The sequence below is a fragment of the Nyctereutes procyonoides genome, unplaced genomic scaffold, assembly GCF_905146905.1.
Source record: "Nyctereutes procyonoides isolate TBG_1078 unplaced genomic scaffold, NYPRO_anot_genome, whole genome shotgun sequence".
Taxonomy (NCBI): domain Eukaryota; kingdom Metazoa; phylum Chordata; class Mammalia; order Carnivora; family Canidae; genus Nyctereutes; species Nyctereutes procyonoides.
Genome location: NW_026575140.1, coordinates 41,275,317 through 41,297,216, shown reverse-complemented (window position 1 = coordinate 41,297,216; position 21,900 = coordinate 41,275,317). Strand labels below are relative to the sequence as shown.

The 21,900-nt window shown below is 36.6% G+C and overlaps 1 protein-coding gene and 1 pseudogene across 3 annotated transcripts in view; both read left to right on the top strand.

The window, feature by feature from the left end:
• The window catches only part of TM2D1 (TM2 domain containing 1), a 42,978-nt gene extending 22,729 nt beyond the window's left edge, over nt 1-20,249 (top strand). For 2 of the 3 annotated variants that reach the window (XM_055306588.1, XM_055306586.1), the window contains exons 5-7: nt 4,372-4,445; nt 14,532-14,661; nt 16,982-17,116. In XM_055306588.1, coding sequence (XP_055162563.1) covers nt 4,372-4,445; nt 14,532-14,642 — 185 coding nt within the window. In that variant the 3' untranslated portion in view covers nt 14,643-14,661; nt 16,982-17,116. Of the gene's footprint in view, nt 1-4,371; nt 4,446-14,531; nt 14,662-16,981 lie in introns of all 3 variants that reach the window. The other variant, XM_055306587.1, reaches the window with a different exon arrangement.
• A 773-nt stretch (nt 20,250-21,022) lies between these two features.
• LOC129496598 (rRNA-processing protein FCF1 homolog) lies at nt 21,023-21,571 on the top strand (annotated as a pseudogene).
• Nucleotides 21,572-21,900: the final 329 nt, after the last annotated feature.

The following is a 21,900-nucleotide window of genomic DNA, read 5'->3' as shown; positions in this document are numbered from 1 at the left end:
GTACTCAAGCAATAAAATCATTGTCTACTAGAAAAAAAAAACTGGTATTCAAAATAATGAAATCTATAACAGGTAATGGTTTGTATTGGTTTTAATAAGTGCTGTTTAGGATGTATGCTACTTTGTGTTCAAGTTGATCATTGTTCATTTGCAAATAAGATAATTTACTATTGATATAGTTTGCTACTTTAGTAGTCATATTGACTAGACATGGGAATGACACAGCATTGACTTCCAGTTGCTTATAGAAGGGAAGAGGGAGGGATGCCTGGGTGGCTCAGCGGTTTAGTGCTTGCCTTGGCCCAGAGCATGGTCCTGGGTTCCTGGGATCGAGACCTGTGTCGGGCTCCCTGCATGGAACCTGCTTCTCCCCTCTGCCTGTGTCTCTGCCTCTCTTTGTCTCTCTCTGTCTCTCATGAATAAATAAATAAAATCTTTAAAAAAAAAAAAGAAGGGAAGACAGATCAATAAAAGTATGTAATAAGTCATACCATGGGGTATGTGTGATGCTAAAAGTTAAGGGCAAGGCTGGGGAGCATCTAGGAATATTATTAAATTCATCTTGAGGACATTAGAGAAGACTCTTTAGACGTTTTAAACAAACCTTAGGAGTTATCTTATTTTCATAAAATATTTTTTATATTTAGAAAGCTAAAACAAGTTTAAGATAGCAGTATTAGCAACTTCCATTAATAAACTCATCCTTTGTGTTACATTTGCAGAAATAGATGGACCATAGTTAATATTACAGGTTCGGAGTGAAACAGGATGTAAATCACTATAATGACTTTAAACTTTCAAAGATTTTTTTTTATAATAGTCAACTTAGTCCCTTAATTTCTTAAGCAGCTTTAAATTGAGGTACAAATGACATACATTAAAATGCACATTTTTTATTTTTTATTTTTAAAAGATTTTATTTATTCATGAGAGACACACAAAGAGAGGCAGAGTCATAGAGAGAGAAGTGGGCTCCTTGCAGGGGGCCCAATGTGTGACTCATTCAAGGACCCCGGGATCACGCCCTGAGCTGAAGACAGACGCTCAACAGCTGAGCCATCCAGGCATCCTTGTTACAGGTTTTTAATCAGCACCAAGAAGGCAATAGATAGGGAAGAAGTGATAAGGTAAGGGGCTTCAGGATAAGTGGTGTGCAGCTTTAGATAGGCAGGTTAGAGACTTCTCTGAAGAAGTAGCCTGAGAAACGAGAAAATCTAGGGAATAATGTTGGAAGGGGTCATGACAAGAACAAAGGCTCTGACATGGTTATGTTTTCTTAGTAGAGTAGCAATTAAAGACAAACTTTTTTTTGAAACATTCTTCTTTTTTTGGAAGAGAGGGGCATTGGGGAAGGAGCAGAGGGAGAGAGAATCAATCTTAATTGGGCTCAATCCCTAATGTGGAGCCAGATGTGGGGCTTGATCTAAGGATCCTGAGATGACCTGAGGTGAAATCAAGAGGCAGAGGCTTAAGCGATTGAGCCACCCAGGTCCCCAAAACCATTCTTAATCTTTTTTTTCTTTGAAGACTTTATTTATTTATTTTTTTAATTTTTATTTATTTATGATAGTCACACAGAGAGAGAGAGGCAGAGACATAGGCAGAGGGAGAAGCAGGCTCCATGCACCGGGAGCCCGATGTGGGATTCAATCCCGGGTCTCCAGGATCGCGCCCTGGGTCAAAGGCAGGCGCCAAACTGCTGCGCCACCCAGGGATCCGAAGATTTTATTTATTTATTCATGAGAGACACATACAGAGAGAGGCAGAGACACAGGCAGAGAGAAAAGCAGGCTCCATGCAGGGAGCCTGATGTGGGATTTGATCCTGGGTCTCCAGGATCACACCCTGGGCAGAAGGCAGGTGCCAAACTGCTGAGTCACCCAGGCGTCCCAATATTAATCCTTTTTTTTTTAAGATTTTATTTATTTATTCATGAGACACACACACACACACACACACACACACACACACACACAAGGGAAGAGACACAGGCAGAGGGAGAAGGGCTCCACACAGGGAGCCCAACGCGGGACTCAATCCCGGGTCTCCAGGATCACGCCCTGGGCTGAAGGCGGCGCCAAACTGCTGAGCCACCTGGGCTGCCCCCAATATTAATCTTTATAAGAAAATTGAAAAAAGGGAGCTTCTGTATATTTCCAAATTTACACTAAAAAGCTATGTGAAGAGGGATATTTTTCAGAAATACAATGAGTGAATGGATAGAATATACCAAGTTGAGTGGATCAAGTTCCCAGAGCAACTATAATAAAATGTGGCTAATGAAAAAAAATAATTAAAGGAATTGTTATATAGGATAATGGCTAGGGGTGCCTGGAGTCCCAGGAAGAGCCCCTAGTTGGGCTCCCTGCTGGCAGGGAGTCTGCTTCTCCCTCTGACCCTGCCTCCTCTTGTGCTCTCTCTCTCCCTTTCAAAAAAATAAAATGTTTTTTTTTTTTTTTTAAGATTTTATTTATTTGGGATCCCTGGGTGGTGCAGCGGTTTGGCGCCTGCCTTTGGCCCAGGGCGCGATCCTGGAGACTCGGGATCGAATCCCACATCGGGCTCCCGGTGCATGGAGCCTGCTTCTCCCTCTGCCTGTGTCTCTGCCTCTCTCTCTGTCTCTCATGAATAAATAAATAAAATCTTTTTTTTTAATTTAATTTAATTTTATTTATTTTTTGATAGTCACAGAGAGAGAGAGAGAGAGGCAGAGACACAGGCAGAGGGAGAAGCAGGCTCCATGCAGGGAGCCACAGCCAACGTGGGATTCCATCCCAGACCTCCAGGATCAGGCCCTGGGCTGAAGGTGGCGCTAAACCGCTGAGCCACCGGGGCTGCCCCAAAATAAACAATATCTTAAAAAAAAAAAAAAAAGATAATGGCTAAATAGAGAACTTTAAGAAACAGAAGGGCTAAGACAATTTATTCATTTTACAAACATTGAGCATCTATCATGTGTTAGATAATGTAGGTACTAAGGGCACAGGAGTAAATAAAATAGGTAAAAGACCCTCCCCTAATGGGACTTCTGGGAGACAGATAGTGAATAAATATACAATATTAGTAACATAACAAGTGTTTTGAAGAAAACTGAATGCAGAATTTTATATAATTTCTCTATTTTAGCACTTTTAAAATTGTTTTTTTTTTTTAATTTTTATTTATTTATGATAGTCACACACACAGAGAGAGAGAGGCAGAGACATAGGCAGAGGGAGAAGCAGGCTCCATGCACTGGGAGCCCGACATGGGATTCGATCCCGGGTCTCCAGGATCGCGCCCTGGGCCAAAGACAGGCGCTAAACCGCTGCGCCACCCAGGGATCCCTCTATTTTAGCACTTTTAAAGTGATTTCTAACATGTGATATCTTAGTACTTACAACATTATTCTTCTCTGTGTCTAATACTAAAAAGGGAAAAAATAATCATCTAATGTACCTACATATTTCAGTCTTATTTGTGTGTTTCCAGATTATGTGCAGAAGGTGATCTCATCGACTCTTGTGATTTTAGCTGGCATCTATTTGTAGTTGATACTTAGAACTACCCTTTCACGAAGAGTCTTGTTTCCTACCATTTTTATATCTAGAATCCGATGTCTGGAAAGCAATTTAAGTTTAAATATAGAAGAGAGATTACTCATCCCACCCCCACCCCCAACCTGCCTCTTTATTCCATCATCATGGTTTTGTGTTATATCGTTGTGTATGTCCTAGTTTCTATGCTCTGTTATGATCTGTTTAAATACCTTAGTTCCAAGGTTGCGACTGAAGGCCAAGATGTATATACTGTATAGAATTGATGATTTTGACTATAGAGTTAATAAACCTGAGATGCTTAGGAAAAAAGCATAGGATAAATTTAAGATAATTGAGTATAGGACAAAGATAATTGGGTTGCTAATAAAATTTTGCAATTTAACTGTAAGGTCAGTTTATCCTGGTTATTTTTTCTGTGCCTTTGACAATTTTTACTTGTTCAAACTTTCTATTGTGGTATGTATTAAAATTTCAATCACATAATGTATTAAGTCTAAATAAATAAGGACTAAGATGTTCTGTAGCTCTATTGTACTGAGATTTAAAGATCTATTTCTTTAGGACTTTAAAGAAATTTTGTGAGGCTATACTGAATTTTCATTTCAGTTCATTATATTTAAGTGAATTATAATTTTTTGTGACTTTTCCATATAGAGGGTCATTTAAACTTTTCTCATATTTTCAGGTAAAGATTTGAGTTTTTAAAATGCTAATTTTATATTCTTGATATAAAAGAGTTTGCAGTACAGTATACCTAATGGTTATTCGGAAATAGAAAAATTAATATTTGTAAGACTTTCCAAGTTTTAAGTGACTTTATCTTCTTTTCTAGGTTTGTTAAAGTTTTGCACTGTAGGTTTTTGTGGAATTGGGAGCTTAATTGATTTCATTCTTATTTCAATGCAGGTAAGTTAGTTTCAGTCTAAAAGATGAACTACTTTTACATTCAAACTTGAGTTCTGTGATCTTTTCCTGGTGTATTTTAAATAAATATATTAGAAAGCCCACTTTATCTCTTAACTCAGGCAAAAGATCCTGCTGGCATAGGAAATGAAACTACCCCCTCAAGCAATAGGGACTGCTCTGGCCAGCAAGACCCCATGTGATTAACCCCAAAACAATGATCAACCTGATCTTTACTTGCCCCTGCTGCATTTACCCACCTACCTTTATCCCATATTTTCCTGATAAAAACCTAGAAGTATTTTCAGCACTTTGGAGACAGATGCTAGTCTGCTTTCTTCCGGGTGTTGGCCTCATTGAGATAAATTCCTTTCTTGTTTAAAAAATAAATAAAAGTAAAAAAATAAAAATATTAGATTCAGGTTTTCTGAATATAAATCTAATTCAGTTTTCTGAATAGTAATAATTCAGTTTTTCTTTACATGCTACATCTAAGGGATCATAGCCATTTTTCCAAGTATCATTTCCCAACCTGTGTTTTAACCAGTTAGTAGTTCTAAAAGACTACTGTCTTTTCATAAAAAAAGGATTTTGTGCGCAAATATGATTTGTAAATGTGAATTCAACTGAGATTTCTTTACTGGATAACTTCTGGGAATCTTTGTAATTTGTATTATGAATTTCTGATAGGGATTAAGATTATTTCTCAGATTTATTACTTCTTTTCCTGATAGTCATAGCCACATTGTCAATTACAATAATAGGATATTGGTGGGGATCTGATATTTACACATGAACATATGGAGGCAGAAACAATATATATATATATATATTTTTTTTTTAATCGACAGGCACCCTATATTAGTATTCTCTTGGTTATAAATTATAGAAATTGAAATCCTGCTAGCTGAAGCCAGAAAGGAAGAAGGAATGTCTGAGCATTCTGTAGAAAATCTAGGAGTGGGGCTGGCCTTGGGCAAGACAGTCAATATAATCAAATGATGTGTTCAGGAACTCTCCTGATAACCCTCTCTGCTTCTGTGTTAAACCTCATTTTTTCCTGCTGCAGCGGTGTGGAGGCAGGCAAAGTTTGTGAAATGCTATCCTTTAGCATTTAAAAGTGCCACCAGATGTTTTACATTAAATTACACTGAACCGATTGTGGTTAACTCATGAGGATTCTTAAATTAGAGGAGGAGATGAATTTATCACAACAAATGTCACAAAACAGCAATTCAGTAAGCATTTATGGAGCACCTAAAGTCTTCAGCAAGAGTGTCAGTATATATGTAGATCATCATCAGTTTTGGTCTTCTTTCTCATACAATATTTCCACTCCTCAATTCTGTCTGCTTGATGTTAATCCTTATGTTTCAAAAGAAAGTCAAAATCCAGGAGATTTTGGTAGCATACTGTGAGGAGGGTACCATACTGTGAGGAGGAGGCAGCATATGGACCAATAAGATACCAGAATTAAACAAGGAAAATATTTGGTTTTAAAGTTGGAATTTTCCTGTCTTTATTCATAAACATATGCCTAACCAAATATCCTGCCTTCTTTGACTGTGGGACAGGCAAGCAGGCATGAAGAGGCTAAGGTATTTGTGCACATATGCTTGGAAATGGATTTCTGACTTTAAAATGAGGATCCAAGGAATTTAATGTATTATTGGGATTCTTTAAGATATCCAGAATTCAGTGCCTTCAAAACCCATTTAGTTAATATTTTCACACTAGGTTCTTTTTTTGGTGATGTCATGGCTTTATAGCTTTATTTATATCAAATTATAGAGCTTATTTGATTCAACAACTGCTTTCTGGTATATGAATGCCTGAACTTTTGAGAACAAATGGTTCTTTTCATAAAGCTTTTGAACTGAACCTATTGCATTAATAAATATTGAGGCAGAGTTAATGTGTTTGAATTTTTGCAGTAAATTTCCCTAAGTAAGACATTTTAACAGATATGGTCACTTGGCTTTAGGCTGCTTTCAGACTGGGGGAAAAAAGTTTTCAAATATAGCCAAATAAGAGGTGTAACCTTAGTCTGCATGTGATGTTGACTATATTTTCGTTTTTAAGAATTATTTTTTCAGCAAATAAAATGTTTTTAATATAAATATCATAAACTATGTTAATGTTTTTATCCCAAATACATTTTTTCCAGTTTCTCATAGACCTTTTACATTTGTCCATCATCTTTTTGTTTATTCTTCTTTCTCATTCTCTCCATCCTGTTTTTTTTTTTCTTTTTGCCATTAAATATTGTTCCCCACTGAATAGCAATGTTTTTCTATTGGGCTATGATCCCAGAAACATATTGTGCATGAACTCAAGACCTATAAAAACATACTTTGTTACAGTGTTTATAACAAAAATCTAAGAAAATCCTCTTTAAAAAAATAGGTCTAGTTATTTCATCTTTGAATCAAAATGATATAAAGTATAATGCACATATTGCTAAAGTAACTTTTACATGTCACTATATTTACTGAAAATAATGAGTATTTGTTAATAAACTTTTGAAGTTTCTCCTTTATTTTTGTTCTTAAAAAGTATGGAAATGGCAGTGTGAATTAATAGTAAAAAATAATACATAGAATTAATATAGATATAAATTAATGATATGTGTGTAATATATAGTCTTTCAATTATAGGTAACTAGTATATAATTACTATATGTATAGTTATTTATAAGGCAGTTCTGAGTTCTTTTAAAAGAGCACTCATTCTTTGTGCTTATATATTTATATATATATATGTTATGATGGACTGATTAAATATTTAATTTCTTTATCAGAAAAAAATCTGAGTATTTTGATTTCATTTAAACTTCCTTTCTCACTCACACAATCTGGACATTTTTAACTATACCAAAACCACTTATCTGCCAAACAAAAGTTTCCTCTATTGAGTGGAGACAAGATAGCCACAAATCAGAAAGATGAAAACAGGTAGAGAGAAAATGGAAATATGAGTTGGAATGTAGAAAGTTGTTGGAAGGAAGTATGTCAGAGTACTTTGTGACAATTTTTAAAAATTCTACGCATCACAGAAGAAATTGCTTTCATTTTTATTCCTAATAACATTACAGAGTAGATCTCCTTAAGGGACTAGAAGAAATACGAACAGTAGAAATTCACAAAAGCAGAATAATTTCAAGACATTGACAAATTTATAAAATTTATAAAATATCTCATTAGTTTGGTATTTAATATAGATAATTCATTTTAGCCCAGGATTATACAGTAGCTTTGTGGGTTTTTTTTTTTAACTTTTGGACACCATTGACTTTATACACATAAATTTGTTTAGAAACAAATGTTTTTTTTTACTATAGCACTAGTAGTATGCTAAACATAGTATACGCCATCAAAAATTTTGGCTGATTTGAACTGAATGCAATATACCTTGTGAAAAGTATGGCTTTGTACCAATTACAGGGAAGATGAGTAGCTAAATAAAGGTAGTTTTTAAAGTGCTTGCTTTCCTTTAGGACCTTGAAGTTCTAAATTTCCTAGAGTCACTGAGAGGTAATGAAGAAAATAAAAGTTGATGATAAACTATAAATAGTAAGTTTTATGCCATGGTGAAAATGGGTTTAGTGAGTACCAATCAGGTATAACAAATTGAGGTCCTGCCTTCTGCTGTAGAGGACAGGACTTCACATCCCAACTCATCCCAAAAATGTTCTGATAAGATTCCATTTATTATCAGAAGTAAAATGTTTCCTTGGGAACTATAGGCTTAAAATGAAAGTGAGTTATCTTGATTTTTATCTTGTTTAAATTCTTTGAATTTTACTAAAAATTTTAAAAGCCTAGGCTTTTTATTATTTATTTTATTTTTTTAAGATTTTATTTATTTATTCATGAGAGACACAGAGAGAGAGAAACAGAGACACAGGCAGAGGGAGAAGCAGGCTCCACGCAGGGAGCCCAAGGCAGGACTTGATCCCAGGACTCCAGAATCACACGGGGGGCCAAAGGCAGACACTAAGCCACTGAGCCACCCAGGGATCCCCAAGCCTAGGCTTTTTAGACTAGAGCATAAGCAAGCCTCAAGTTGTAAGTTCACTTCTGTGTAAGCCTGTTTTGTCCAACACCTAGCCTATTCCCTTGCCATGTGACATATGTATACTATTGCTCAAAAAAAGGACTAAACCTGTAATCACCCTAAATCTGTTACCAGTACTAGAAAAGTTGATCGAAGTCCTTGATAGTTTACTAGATGTAGGACAGCAATATATAAAAAACAGACATTTTATAGATATCAAGTCTTTCAAATAGCCCTCTGTATTATTTATTTAACCCTGGTGCAATTTGTTGGGGAAATAAACTGGAAAACTGAGGAGACTGATATTGTGTAGCCTCTGCTCTGTCATGTGACCTTAACTAGATAGATTTCACTTTGTTCACTTAACCTGTGGGCAAATTTTTATTTAATTTAGTAAATTAAAGGAATGTTCAAAAAACAATATTTTTAAAAAGATTTATCTATTATGTTTTTGGTTTTTAAAAAAGATTTTTTTTATTTATTTATTTGAGAGAGAGCGAGAAAAAGCATTAGCGGGGTGGAGGGGTACAGGGAGAGGGAGAAGCAGGCTTCTTGTTGAGCAGAGTCCAACTCAGGGCTTGATCTCAGGACCCTGGGATCATGACCTGAGCTAAAGGCAGGTGCTTATCTGACTGAGCCACCCAGACACCCCACAAAGAGTATCTTAAACTAGTTTTGAGACTAATCCCAAAAATGTGTTTTCTTCAGGAGATAAAATGTATGAATCTTATTTTCTTGAGGAATGATGTTTATATTGGTTATTTATTTTTAAGATTTTATTTATTCATGAGAGACACAGAAAGAGGCAGAGACATAGGCAGAGGGAGAAGCAGGCTCGATGCAGGAAGCCCGATGTGGGACTCCATCCCTGGACTCTGGGATCATGTCCCGAGCCAAAAGCAGACGTTCAACCACTGAGCCCTATATTGATTATTTAGGATTAATACTAACCGGTGTTTAAATCAAATGAAAGTCAGGGGGTCTGAATGCATGACTTTGGCACTATGTAGGAATTTTGGTGTTTAATTTAAATGTGACTAATTAGATAGTTTTAACGGCCTTGTATTACAATTAACCACACGCAGAAGTCAGCTGTGAACACAAAACTATAATTTCGGTTTTAAAAGAATATACATTTATTTTGGGGGGGAGAACTAGGATGGACACATGTATCATTGTCCTCTAATTGCGGACAGTTGAGTCATTTTATTTATTTCACCTGGTTAATAGGTCTTTAGGAGAGGATTTAATCTTGCCAGTGTTAGTATTTGCATTCCTCATAGGGAGAAACTCCTAAGTGGATTAGACAGAAAAAGGGTGCATTGATAGAGCTGTATAAAGTGTTCTTAGTTGTCCTTTCCCTCAATTTATTCATAACATTTTAAATTTGTAAAATAATTTGAAATACTTAAGCCAGTATGACTTCAATGACAAAGACATTAATAAGGGAGCATAGTTAGAAAGCTATTGCTAAAGTACTTACTAGTAACCACATTTTTTAACTTAATTTATTAGGATGTTACCTAAGTATATTCAAACAAAAATACATTTCCTACTAACAATCAAAAGTTATTAAATTGCAACAAAACTACAATATTAAAGTTCACATAAAGTAAGCACTTTTCTGGCATGGTAAAAAAAATATATATATGATATAAAATTGCTATTTTAACTTTTTTTTAAAGATACAGTTCAGTAGCATTAACGACATTCAGAGTGTTGTACAACTGTTACCACTATTTCCAAAACCTTTTCATTGCCTCAGACAGAAACTCTGTGCCCATTTAGCAATAACTCCCCTTTTCCCACACCTCCCTATCTCTGGTAACCTTCAATCTACTTTCTGTCTGTGAATTTGTCTTTTCTAGATATTTCATGTAAGTGGAGTCATATATTTGTTCTTTTATGTCTGGCTTATTTCATTTTAAATAATGTGTTCAAGGTTCATTGATATTGTGGCATGTATTAAAACTTCATTTCCTTTTATGGCTGAAGAATATTCTATTGTATGTATCTACCACATTTTGTTTATCTGTTCATGTGTTGATGGACACTTGGGTGGTTTCCCACGTTTGGACTATTGTGACTCATTCTGCTATGAATATTTGTGTACAATGATCTATTTAAGGCCCTATTCACTTCTTTTGTATATAAACTTTTATATAAAGCTAACTGAAGAAAATATCTTCATGACCTTAGATTGGTTAAGTCTTTTCAAACAAGATCCCCAAAATGTAAATCATAAAGAAAAAAATAGTGAATTTGATTACCTTAAAATTAAGAAATTCTGTTTTTAAAAAGATGCCATAGGCATAGACCAGCTTAACACTTAATAGACTGAATAAAAAGTAGTAAAAGGAATTGATATGTGGAATATACAAATAATTTCTGCAAATCAACAAGAAAAGATAAATCCTAATAGTTAAATGAGTACAGTAAACTAATAGGTGATTCACAGAATCACCTGAATAACTAATATATAAATAAATACTTGGCATTTACTCTAAAAAATTTGTATTGCTGTCCACAAGGGGTTATGTGCGAAGATTTTGTCTGTTGTAGCCTGTTTGTGGTAGCAGGAAGCTGGAATCAAACTAGATGTGTATACTAATAGGAGAATGGATACATCCTTTAATGCTAGGCCACAGTTACAAGCACTTACCTAGAGGTACCTTTGTTCACGGAAATATCGTAAAATTACAATACACAGAGAGAGAGAAGCAGAGACATAGGCAGAGGGAGACGTGGGCTTCATGCAGGGAGTCTGATGTGGGACTTGATCCTGGATCCCTGGATCACACCCTGTGCCAAAGGCAGATGGTCAACCTCTGAGCCACCCAGGTGTCCCTCCTTCCCCCCTTCCTATTTCTCTTTTTTCCCTTCCTTCTTTCTCTCTGCCATCTTCAGGTCCTTTGGTTAGCATCACTTCAAGACATAGTGACTTTCAGAGACAGAAAAAAAATCCATTTCCTCTCACACATATCTTCTTTTCTTTTTTTAAAAAGATTTTATTTATTCATGAGAGACACACACACACAGAGAGAAGGCAGAGACACAGGCAGAGGGAGAAGCAGGCTCCATGCCGGGAGCCTGACGTGGTACTTGATCCCGGGTCTCCAGGATCACGCCCTGGGCTAAAGGCAGTGCTAAACTGCTGCACCACCCAGGCTGCCCATCACACGTATCTTCTTAAAGACAGATGTACCATTCGTGAACTTGCACCACAGGTAGTTGGCCAGAATGATATTTTGTGCCCAGGCTGAACCAGTCTCTGGAAGGAGGATTGGAACTACCATGACAGAACTAGTTATTGAGGAGCCACAATTACATAGTTCAAGTGGAGAGGAATGGTAATCAAATGGCTAAATTAGATACAGAGTTGGATCAGGTATTACCAAGTAATAAAACTCCGTCCTTTGGGGCTATCCTCTCTACAGAACAGAGGAAAGAATGAAACAAACCAAAACAACACCTTATCATTTTTCTACATGTTAACTACTAACTTTACAAGATTGTAAAACATCTAGATCCTAATTGAGTTTTAGTCAGTTTTTCATTTCCCAAGAGAGGCAAGTGAGCCTCAGGTAGGCTTATTAGAAATGCATGGTTATTAAAGCTCACCAAATCAGACATTCCTTATTTCCAACCTTGAATACTTCTTTTCAACAGGAATAAGTATAGTTGTTAGGGGAGATAGCAAAGGAAGAAAAAGAGAATGGGACAAAAGGCCTGGTTCCAATCTATGCATATATTCCTAATTAGAAGGGTTTTTTGCCATATGATTTGATTTATTTCTATAGGCTAGTCTTTACTTTTTTTTTTGTTCTGCTCATATAGTCTCAAAACATGTTGTGACTCCTAGTTACCCGTTCTTTTCCTGGCTTAGCGCTCATAGTAGTTTCCTCTGGGACCTTGACCATTAAAAAGGTTTTATTCTTTTTTTTAATTAAAAAAGATTTATTTATATAGGTATTTGAGAGAGAGAGCAGGGGGAGGGGCAGAGGAAGAGGGAGGGACAGAATTTTAAGTAGACTCCTATTGGGTACAGAGCCTGATGCAGGGATCAACCTCTGGACCCCGAGATCAGGACCAGAGCCGAAATTAACAGTCAGGCACTTAACTGACTGAACCACCTAGGCGCCCCAAGGTTTTATTAAATTCTTAAATAACAGTCATAAATGTCAAGCCAAATTAATTTAATCTTTGGAAAATAAGTCAAAGTGCATAACAGCATACAGCATAGTATTTAGCACAAAAGTGCTTTGTGTTATTTGAATATTAATATTCATAATCTATAGCTCACTAGTATAAGCTCTTTGTGGGCAGAGATTGTATCTAACTCATTGCTGTGTGTATAATGCCTAGCACAGTGCCTGTAGTGTTTTAGGAATTCAGTATTTGTCAAATAGTTTAAAAACCAAACTTTTTGTAAAACGAAGCATGTGCAACAGCAGTTGTAAAACTAGTTGTATAACTCCTGAAAGAATTTTTTAAAAAATCCCTACCCTCCTCATGTTTTTAAGTTGACATTTAAATTTTTCATCATAAGTTTAAATAGTTGCAAAGGATATAATTTCTGTTTTGCAAATATTGACATATTTAAATAAAACTGTTATATCAAATTTTAAAATGTATCCAACAGGATATAAATACCATAGAATTTTAAATATCATTCATTTAAAAAGACAAGAATGAACCCTTCACTAACCATTGTGATTTTTACATAGTTTCTTTTTCTCCTTGAATTTGTATTTCTAGTTCCATTCTCCCACAGAATTTTATCCTAATGTAATATATTTTTATGATTGAAAAATCTGCAGGTCATTTTTCCTTAAACTGGAAAGATTTTAAAGTTTTCTGTAATTACTGGGTTGTTGTCATTATAATTGTTGATACACAATTGATCAAAACAGCATGAACACATTACATATTATAGAAATAATTCGGTAAATTATCTTTAAGCAAAAAAAGTAAAATGTTACTGGGAATGCGTCTTTTGAACAAGACCAGGCAGAGCGAGCAATTTTTGGACTCTTAATTAAAGGAGATTTCCTGAAGTCCGGTATTTTGAATTATCTCTTTGTTTGGCACATCAGAGGCAATGTACCATCTTAAGACCCAGGTGTGCTTTGATGGCAGGTGTGGTTTACTGTCATCAGGTTGGAGAAAGGACCATAAGGAGGGGGAAGTAGGAAGGAGATCTAGCATGATGCTTCTGCCATAGCTTGGTATCAGGTGGATCACTTTTACAAATAGTATTTATGGGAATTAAGAATCTCAAAATTCATTGAAACCATCTGGGTTCACATAGACCTTGGTAAATCTTTGTGTACTCCTAAGGCTACAGTTTGAAGATTAGTACCTTAAAGAATAACTTGTAGAGATCATGTTAACTGGATTGTTAGAAATATGATTAAGTGGACAAGATGACTGCAATGGGCATGTGTTGTTTTTTTCTATCTCTTCCATTCCATGTGGTTCTAGAAGGATTGTCAGTCACACTACCTCACTTCCTATGGGAACTGACTTAGCCAATCATATTAATCCTCTTCCCTTGGCTATAGTAATTTGTCCAGCAGTAGGCATAAAACCCATACAGATGACTCAGTCCCTCAGTGGAATTGCTATACAAACACTGAGGAAGAAAATTTCTTTCTTCCTGTGGGGAGCTGCTGAGCTTTGAAGATGTAAATCTGGAGCTGTTGGCTACCAAGTGGGAGTGCCTCCCTGCAGAATGAAGGCAATAAGAGCTGAAAGGCCCAGAGGCCAGACCAAGGTCCTAAGAGGGCATGGAATTTCAGTTCTTAAAGCCTTGGTTCCTGTAGCTCTTGATCCTGTAGTCTTCCCCAGTACTCTTTTTTCAGCTATAGGAGCCACTAAGTTACTTTTTTTTTTTTTTTTTTTTTTGCTTGAGTTAGTTTAAGTTGTATTTTGGTGCTACTGAAATAATTTAGCAACAACTAAGCAGAGTGAACACAAAGTATAGTGAAAATGTCTTTGTAAAATGATAAGTTTGAAAATTTTCTTTTTTAGATTGTTGGACCTTCAGATGGAAGTAGTTACATTATAGATTATTATGGAACCAGACTCACAAGACTGAGTATTACTAATGAGACGTTCAGAAAAACACAGCTATATCCATAAATATTTTTAAGAAGAAACAGTAAGTGATATATGCCTGTATAATCTTTATTATAGTATATTATCTATACAAAATTATGGAAATTTGAGAGCCATAGGAAATTTCAGGAGATCTTCTAATGTTCTAAACCTCTCATTTTGCCTGTCTAGGAACACAGGTCTCCATTTGCCTGAAACATCTCTAGTCTTTTTTTATTTTTATTTTTATTTTAAGATTTTATTTATTTATTCATGAGGACACACAGAGAGAGAGGCAGAGACACAGGCAGAGGGAGAAGCAGGCTCCATGCATGTATCCCAATGCAGGACTCGATCCCGGGTCTCCAGGATCACACCTTGGGCTGAAGGCAAGCGCTAAACCGCTGAGCCACCCAGGGATCCCAATCTCTAGACTTTGGAAAGCATTTTTATGTACCCTCATTGCTCCTGCAGTTCCTGATTCCGTTTCTCTCTCTCTCTTTTTTTTTTTCTTTTTTTAAAAAGATTTTATTTATTTATGAGAGACTCAAAGAGAGGCAGAGACAGGAGAAACAGGCTCCATGCAAGGAGCCCGATATGCGACTCGATCCTAGAACTCTGGGATCACACCCTGAGCCAAAGGCAGACGTTCAACCCTCTGAGCATCTCTGATTCAGTCTCTGCAGAGATTATGGTTGGAAGAGAGAGCTCACCACAAAAAGATAATACCAAAGAAAAAAGATAGTTCATAGTATCATAGGATGGTAATGAGGAAACTGTGTTGTAGATAGTTTCATACAGCATGTCTTTCCTTCTCTACTGCTTTCTTGGGGGTCAGTATGATCCTTAAAGCTCTTCTCTTCTCTTCTTCCTTAAACCTGAAGGGTGATTGAATCTTAACCCTGAATGACTATAAAATACTTACTCTAACCTAAAGTTTGGCCCCACCTATAACAAGTGGTCCACCTGGATAAAGTCAGGTGATCCAACTCTTCTGGTCCAACTCTCTGGTTCTCTAAGACCCTGCTACTACAAGGCTTTTATTTCCAGGGCCATACATTAGTCTATCCTAATAAATAATCTTCCAAAAACGCTAGATTTTTCTTAGGGTTTTGATAGATTATCAGGAAAATGATTCCCTGGTACAATCTCCTCTGCAATGGAGAAGTCCTATATAACATGTAGGGTGCAACTTTCAGAGAGAGAGGGCAGAGAGAAAGACAGGCTAGACTTTTTTTTTTTTAATTTATTTTAGAGAGAGGAGCACCTGTGGGAGCCCCAGGGCAGAGGAGGGGCAAAGGGACAGACTCCTCAAGCAGACTCCCAGCCATGGAGCCCATCATGGTTCTCAGTCCCACAACCCATGAGATCATGACCTGAGCTGAAATCAAGAGCTGGACACCCAACTGACTGAGCCATCCAGGTGCCCCAGTACAGGCTAGACATTTTGGCCAGAGTCATGGTCCTAAGGTTTTCAGTTGATTCTGTCTCAGAGAGTACTTTAGAGGCCAAGAAAGGAACAGACGCTTATTTTTCTTTATTGTGAATGTATAAATAGGAGATGAAGATGAACTTTGCCACTAAGGTAGATTTTTCTTTTCTCACAGTAGAAATTATGGGATATATTTTATAGTTATTGTCTTGAGAGTTGAACAGTGACAGACCCTGTTGGGATCTGAGGAATTTATTCAACTAATTGTCCAAGAAGTTTTTCAGATCTTTTCTTACTATAAGAGTCTTTGGGTTTAAAACTGAAATGAAGGTTAGAGATCCATCTGCCTCTTCTTACCAGGGGATAAATTGAGACCTCAGTAAGTTGAGACTAAGATACAACTAATCAGTACAACACTGCATGTTGAATGCGGGTCTTCTGTACATTCCACTGGTGGCTCTGCTCCGCCCACTCCACCCCGTCCACCATCAACTCTGTCATTTTGCAGTAAGCATCTTCATTTTGGAAATTGTTAGTCCTACTTTATAAGAAAGGTTGTATAGTTTCACATAGCCCTGTTTTCATACTGTAAATTGTTGTGTCTCTTTCAAAAGTGTACAGATTGTTTTTTTTTTTGTACAGATTGTTTTTAAGCCATAATGTTGGGAAAATTAAGCAAATGCAAGTTAGAAAAAATTTCATTCTCTGTAGTCTATTATATAAACTTTTAATTGGGATTCCAGACTCAGATTTGATATTTAAAACTTGAAGAGCTCATTGAGAAGGTAGATCTCTGCACTGTCATTCATGTTATCTCCTACAGCAAATATGGAAGTGCTTTAAGAGAAAAAAAAAATGTCCTGAGTAAATTGAAGCATTAAAATGTGCATCTACAGTAACCTCATGACTCCTAAAATACTGTGTTTTAACGTATTTCTTTTTTCTGTTTTAGGATTTGGGCTCCCTTGATGTCAATCAGTGTGTGGATTTCCAGATTTTCCTTTTTCTTCTTCACATACCACTTTATGGATTCTATATCACTTTTTGTTATTCTTGATATTTTTTTGTTTTGTTGCTTTACTTGAAAGCATGTAATTCTGAGATTTATTTAATTGGACTTTCTTTGAGAGCTGTGTGCTAATAGAGTCATGTGTGGGCTACTGTCTCTATGAGATAGCTTATTACCCCGATATTCTTTAATGTCCTTTCCAAAGGCAAGTTGCCACTTGCCATTTTCGCTTCTGAAAAATAAAAGTATGACTTATTCACATTTTTTAGTGCTTTATTGTCAAGAAAAACTTAAATATTGAATGCTGCTGTCTTCTGCATTTTGATCCTTCAAAACAGTTAACCCACAATGTGAACATAAACCATTACTCTATTGCCTGGGGCCACAGTTGTGTATGAGAACCCACCTGTTTTTCTGCAGCTTGCAGATCTGTCTCTGCCTTGGTATCCAGGGAGCACAAGATCACTGGGGAGTCTGAGACCTTGAGGCTACATGGATACTTCTGGCACTGATTCAGGCCTCTGAAATGTGAACTTTTTCCTTTTTGCTTTGGGAGTGATGCACTAGCTTTTGGAAGACCAGCTGCTGACTCATCTAGCTCAGTGCAGTTATTTTGAAGCTGGATGGACAAGGTGGGAACACCAAACACATGATTAATGTCTTCCATCTGTTTGCACTGCCAGGCAGATGTTGGCACAAGTGCCTTCAGGGATGCACCAGTGTCTGAAGGAAGCAGCCCCTGTACATTACCACTGGGCTTCTTACTGTGTTTAGGAGGGTTGTAAGAAGATGGAAACACATGAAATATTATGTCCTCAGTTATATCATACTTTCTTTAGTAACAAGCATAGTGATTTCACAATTACTTCAGTCCAGACTCCTTGGGAGGAAATACCGTAATTTTTTATCACTCATTTTATTCAAAAGTATACAATTATAGTACAGTTAGCTTCATAACATCTTCATCATTCAGTAACAGCTTCTCCATTTGGTGGGAGATTATGCAGTATCAATAAATAACAGGAAATTGGATGGACTCCTCATGTACATGAAGAATGGTCTCTGATTCATTTGTTAGTTAAAATACTGAGTGTCTACTCTGTGGGAGACACTGTTCTAGATGCTGGGGTGCAGCAGTGAACAAAACACAAACAAACATGCCTGTCCTTAAGGAGCTTATGTTCCCTGGGGACCAATTTTTCACAGTGGTAGTATTTCTATACTATAGATGGTTAAGCTAGCTGGTAGATGCCCATTTTCTAGTATTTCCTTAGTATTTCTAGTATTTCCTCTAGTATTTCTAGTTCCTTTTGATTGCAGAGAGCAGAGCGCTTTGGAGTTTAACCTCAGGATCACCTAAGCCCAGATTTGAAGCCTTTATGTTTCTACAGCCATGTAAGTTCAGTTATGTAAGAAATACTTGGAATCAAATCTTGAAAAGTAATCTTGATTCTTGCTGTGATTGTTAGTTATTATTATGTTCTCTGAGGACCAATTTTTCACAATGGCAGTATTTCTAAACTATAGATGGTTAAGCTAGCTGGTAGATGCCCATTTTCTAGTATTTCCTTAGTATTTCTAGTATTTCCTCTAGTATTTCTAGTTCCTTTTGATTGCAGAGAGCGCTTTGGAGTTTAACCTCAGGATCACCTAAGCCCAGATTTTGAAGCCGTTATGTTTCTACAGCCATGTAAGTTCAGCTATGTAAGAAATACTTGGAATCAAATCTTGAAAAGTAATCTTGATTCTTGCTGTGATTGTTAGTTATTAAGTTGATTAGTGGGAAGTCTGTTTGAAAGCAGGTGCTTCTCCAAGTATTTATTCATATAAACTGTATTCCAAAAGGGTTTTAGATAAAATCTGGAAATAAAGTCTCTTTGCAATACCTTCTTAAACCTGTAGATTTTATTTTATCTATAATTTCCTAAATTTACATGACAAGAACACTAAAGTTTTTCCAGTTTGCCCAATTCTCTGTTCCTAATATATGTAATTTTTAACAAATGGTTTTTCTGTATCTTATTATATTTATTTTTATGTAAATGCATGTAATACATGTAAATGCAGTTTTGTTTTGCTTCATTTTGCTTTAATAGAGCATTATTTTATTTTGGCTGTTAGTAGTGTCTGTGAGTACGAATCATATTTTGAGGCCTCTGTATGAGATGTTTTATATGATAACTCTGCTTTTAGAGCAGTGGCCAAAATTGTGAGATGGATTAGCTTGGTCACTACTTGGGTTACTCCTAACACCTGTAAACCTCTAGGATGGAATGGAATGGGTTCTTTCAATGCTACAGAAACAATGTGTCTAAAGAAATATTCACAAATGATAACTACTGAAGCCTAAAATAATTAATACAATTTCCAGAAGTACTTCTTTACCAAGGAGGATTTCTTATCTACACTGTATTAAAATAAAAGACCTCTTTAGGACCTCAAAGGTTGTGCTATGTGTATGGCCAGCATCTGTTCATGGGATTCCTAGGACTATAAGAAATATTGATTTGTATGTTTTGTTTTTGTTTTATTAAAAAAAAAAGTCTTTTCCCCTTATTTTAACCTAGATGCTCAAGGCTAGGTTAAGTATATAATACTAATAGGAGGCTAGGAAGCTAAAATAGATCTAATAGCAAGAACTAGCAAAAAGAAAAATTCGTTCTTAAAAAGTACAAGTCTGAGATGTCCATTCCTCTTCCTCATCAAACACCTTAAATGTAGATATTCCCGGGTTCTGGCACCTTCCCTCTGCCTTTCTCTCATTTTGCTTTTTTCTATTTACAAAATTAATACAAGTATGCAAAAATTCTGGGAAACACCAAAAAGTACAAAGAAAATGGGGCACCTGGTGACTCAGTCAGTTGGGTGTTTGCCCTTGACTTAGGTCGTGATCCTCTGGTCCTGGGATCGAGTCCCCACATTGTGCTCCCTACTCAGCGAGGAGTCTGCTTCTCCCTCTGCCTCTGCCCCTGCTTGTGCTATTTTGCTTGCTCTGTCAAATAAATAAATAAGATCTTAAAAAAAAATACAAAGAAAAAACCTTATTCCACTGCCCAAAGATAACAATGTTCATATTTTTACATATGTCCCAGGTGTTTTTCCATGCATCAGTTCCTTCACAAAAATAATATAGTCTCCATACTGTTTTGTTGCCTGCTTCTTCACATTGTAAAGATTTTTCTATTTCAATAAATATCCTTTAACAACACAATTTTAATGGCTTACAACATTATTTTTAATGACTGCACAATATTCCATGCCTGTATCATAATTTACTTATGTAATTCCTTTATGTATTCTTTGGTATTTAAGTTATTCCAGTAAATCAGCAACGTGTTTGATTCTTTTTCTCTAGAATTGCCATTCTTAGTCAAAAAATATTCATATACAGTCCTGGCTAACTAGGGTAATGGAGAAGAGTTCAAACAAAACGGCAGTCAACCCTCAATTATCCTGGTACAGATTAACCGTGGTTCAGATACTGTAGGGACTTGTAAGTACCACTGCTCTGCAGTTAGGCCACTGCTCACTGGTGCTCATTGCTGCCCCTCACATCCCACAAGCTGCAGAAGAGCAGCTGTTTGAAAACAGGACAACTGTTGGAGAAAAGATGCTGGTTATGAGTATCAGGGAGGGACTCGTTTGGCCCAGGATGTTCAACAGTGGACTGAATTATCTAATGCCCTCCAGAAAACTTCAAGATAGAGGCTTTTTTTTTAATTTTGTTTTAATTTTTATTTATTTATGATAGTCACAGAGAGAGAGAGGCAGAGACACAGGCAGAGGGAGAAGCAGGCTCCATGCACCGGGAGCCCGATGTGGGACTCAATCCCGGGTCTCCAGGATCGCACCCTGGGCCAAAGGCAGGCGCCAAACCGCTGCGCCACCCAGGGATCCCAAGATAGAGGCTTTTTAAGGAGTAAGTAGGAGGTGATCCCTGAAGAAACGAGTGCAGTGTGAATATGGGGAAACGAAGGCAAATATGTGACCATGGAGTGAATGCTTAGTCTCAAAGATGAGAGACAAAGAGAGGACTAGATTGACATAACTAAAAAGAAAGAAAAGATGGCAGTGTGCTGAAGGAAAGAGAAGTCTCCCAACATCCTTCCTGCTCATTCTTCCAATATAACATTTAGCTGGGCCCACTGGGCCACATCCTGGTTAATACCAACTTTATCAACTTTTCCATTAAAGCCAAACTCGACTTAGTATAGTCAATGGTGGACTGTCTTATCCCTCGAATAACTGACCACAATGGCTGAAATTGAGAAATTGGGGCCGAAGTATCCAGTGACTCTAAAGATTGCCAGGGATCTAAGATTTGAACAATTACTGTCCACACACAAAGGAACCTTTGCAGATGACTGTTTCTGTGCAGAGAGTAGCTCACAAGTTTTACATTGTGGCCACAGTTGACTGGGACCTTAAATTAAAGATCTGAAAGATCCCTGGAGTTCCCATCAGGTACATTTCGTTAACCATAGGGACAACACTGAGTGGATGGCAGATGATTATGGAGCCTCTTGGTTCTAATTCCTAAAAGAGTTCCACTACCTTCATCTACCAACCTTTTCTATTGCCAGTTCATATAATAATAAGCTGTAGCATGAATTATTTCTCCATTTATCCATTTGCTCTGTTACAAGCTGAATATGGTTAAATATATTCACTTTTAGATGCTGTGTTGAAGAAAAAAAATAAAAGAAGCTCAATCACAATGGTCTTTATTTTTCCCTACTGAGAGGAAAAGAAAGGAAGATTCAGAAAATGAGAAAAGTTACTAATTAAGAATGAATAAAAATTCTGAACAGCACTGAGTACCCAAATAGTCCTGGATTAATTCATTTGTACCTGAGTTGATG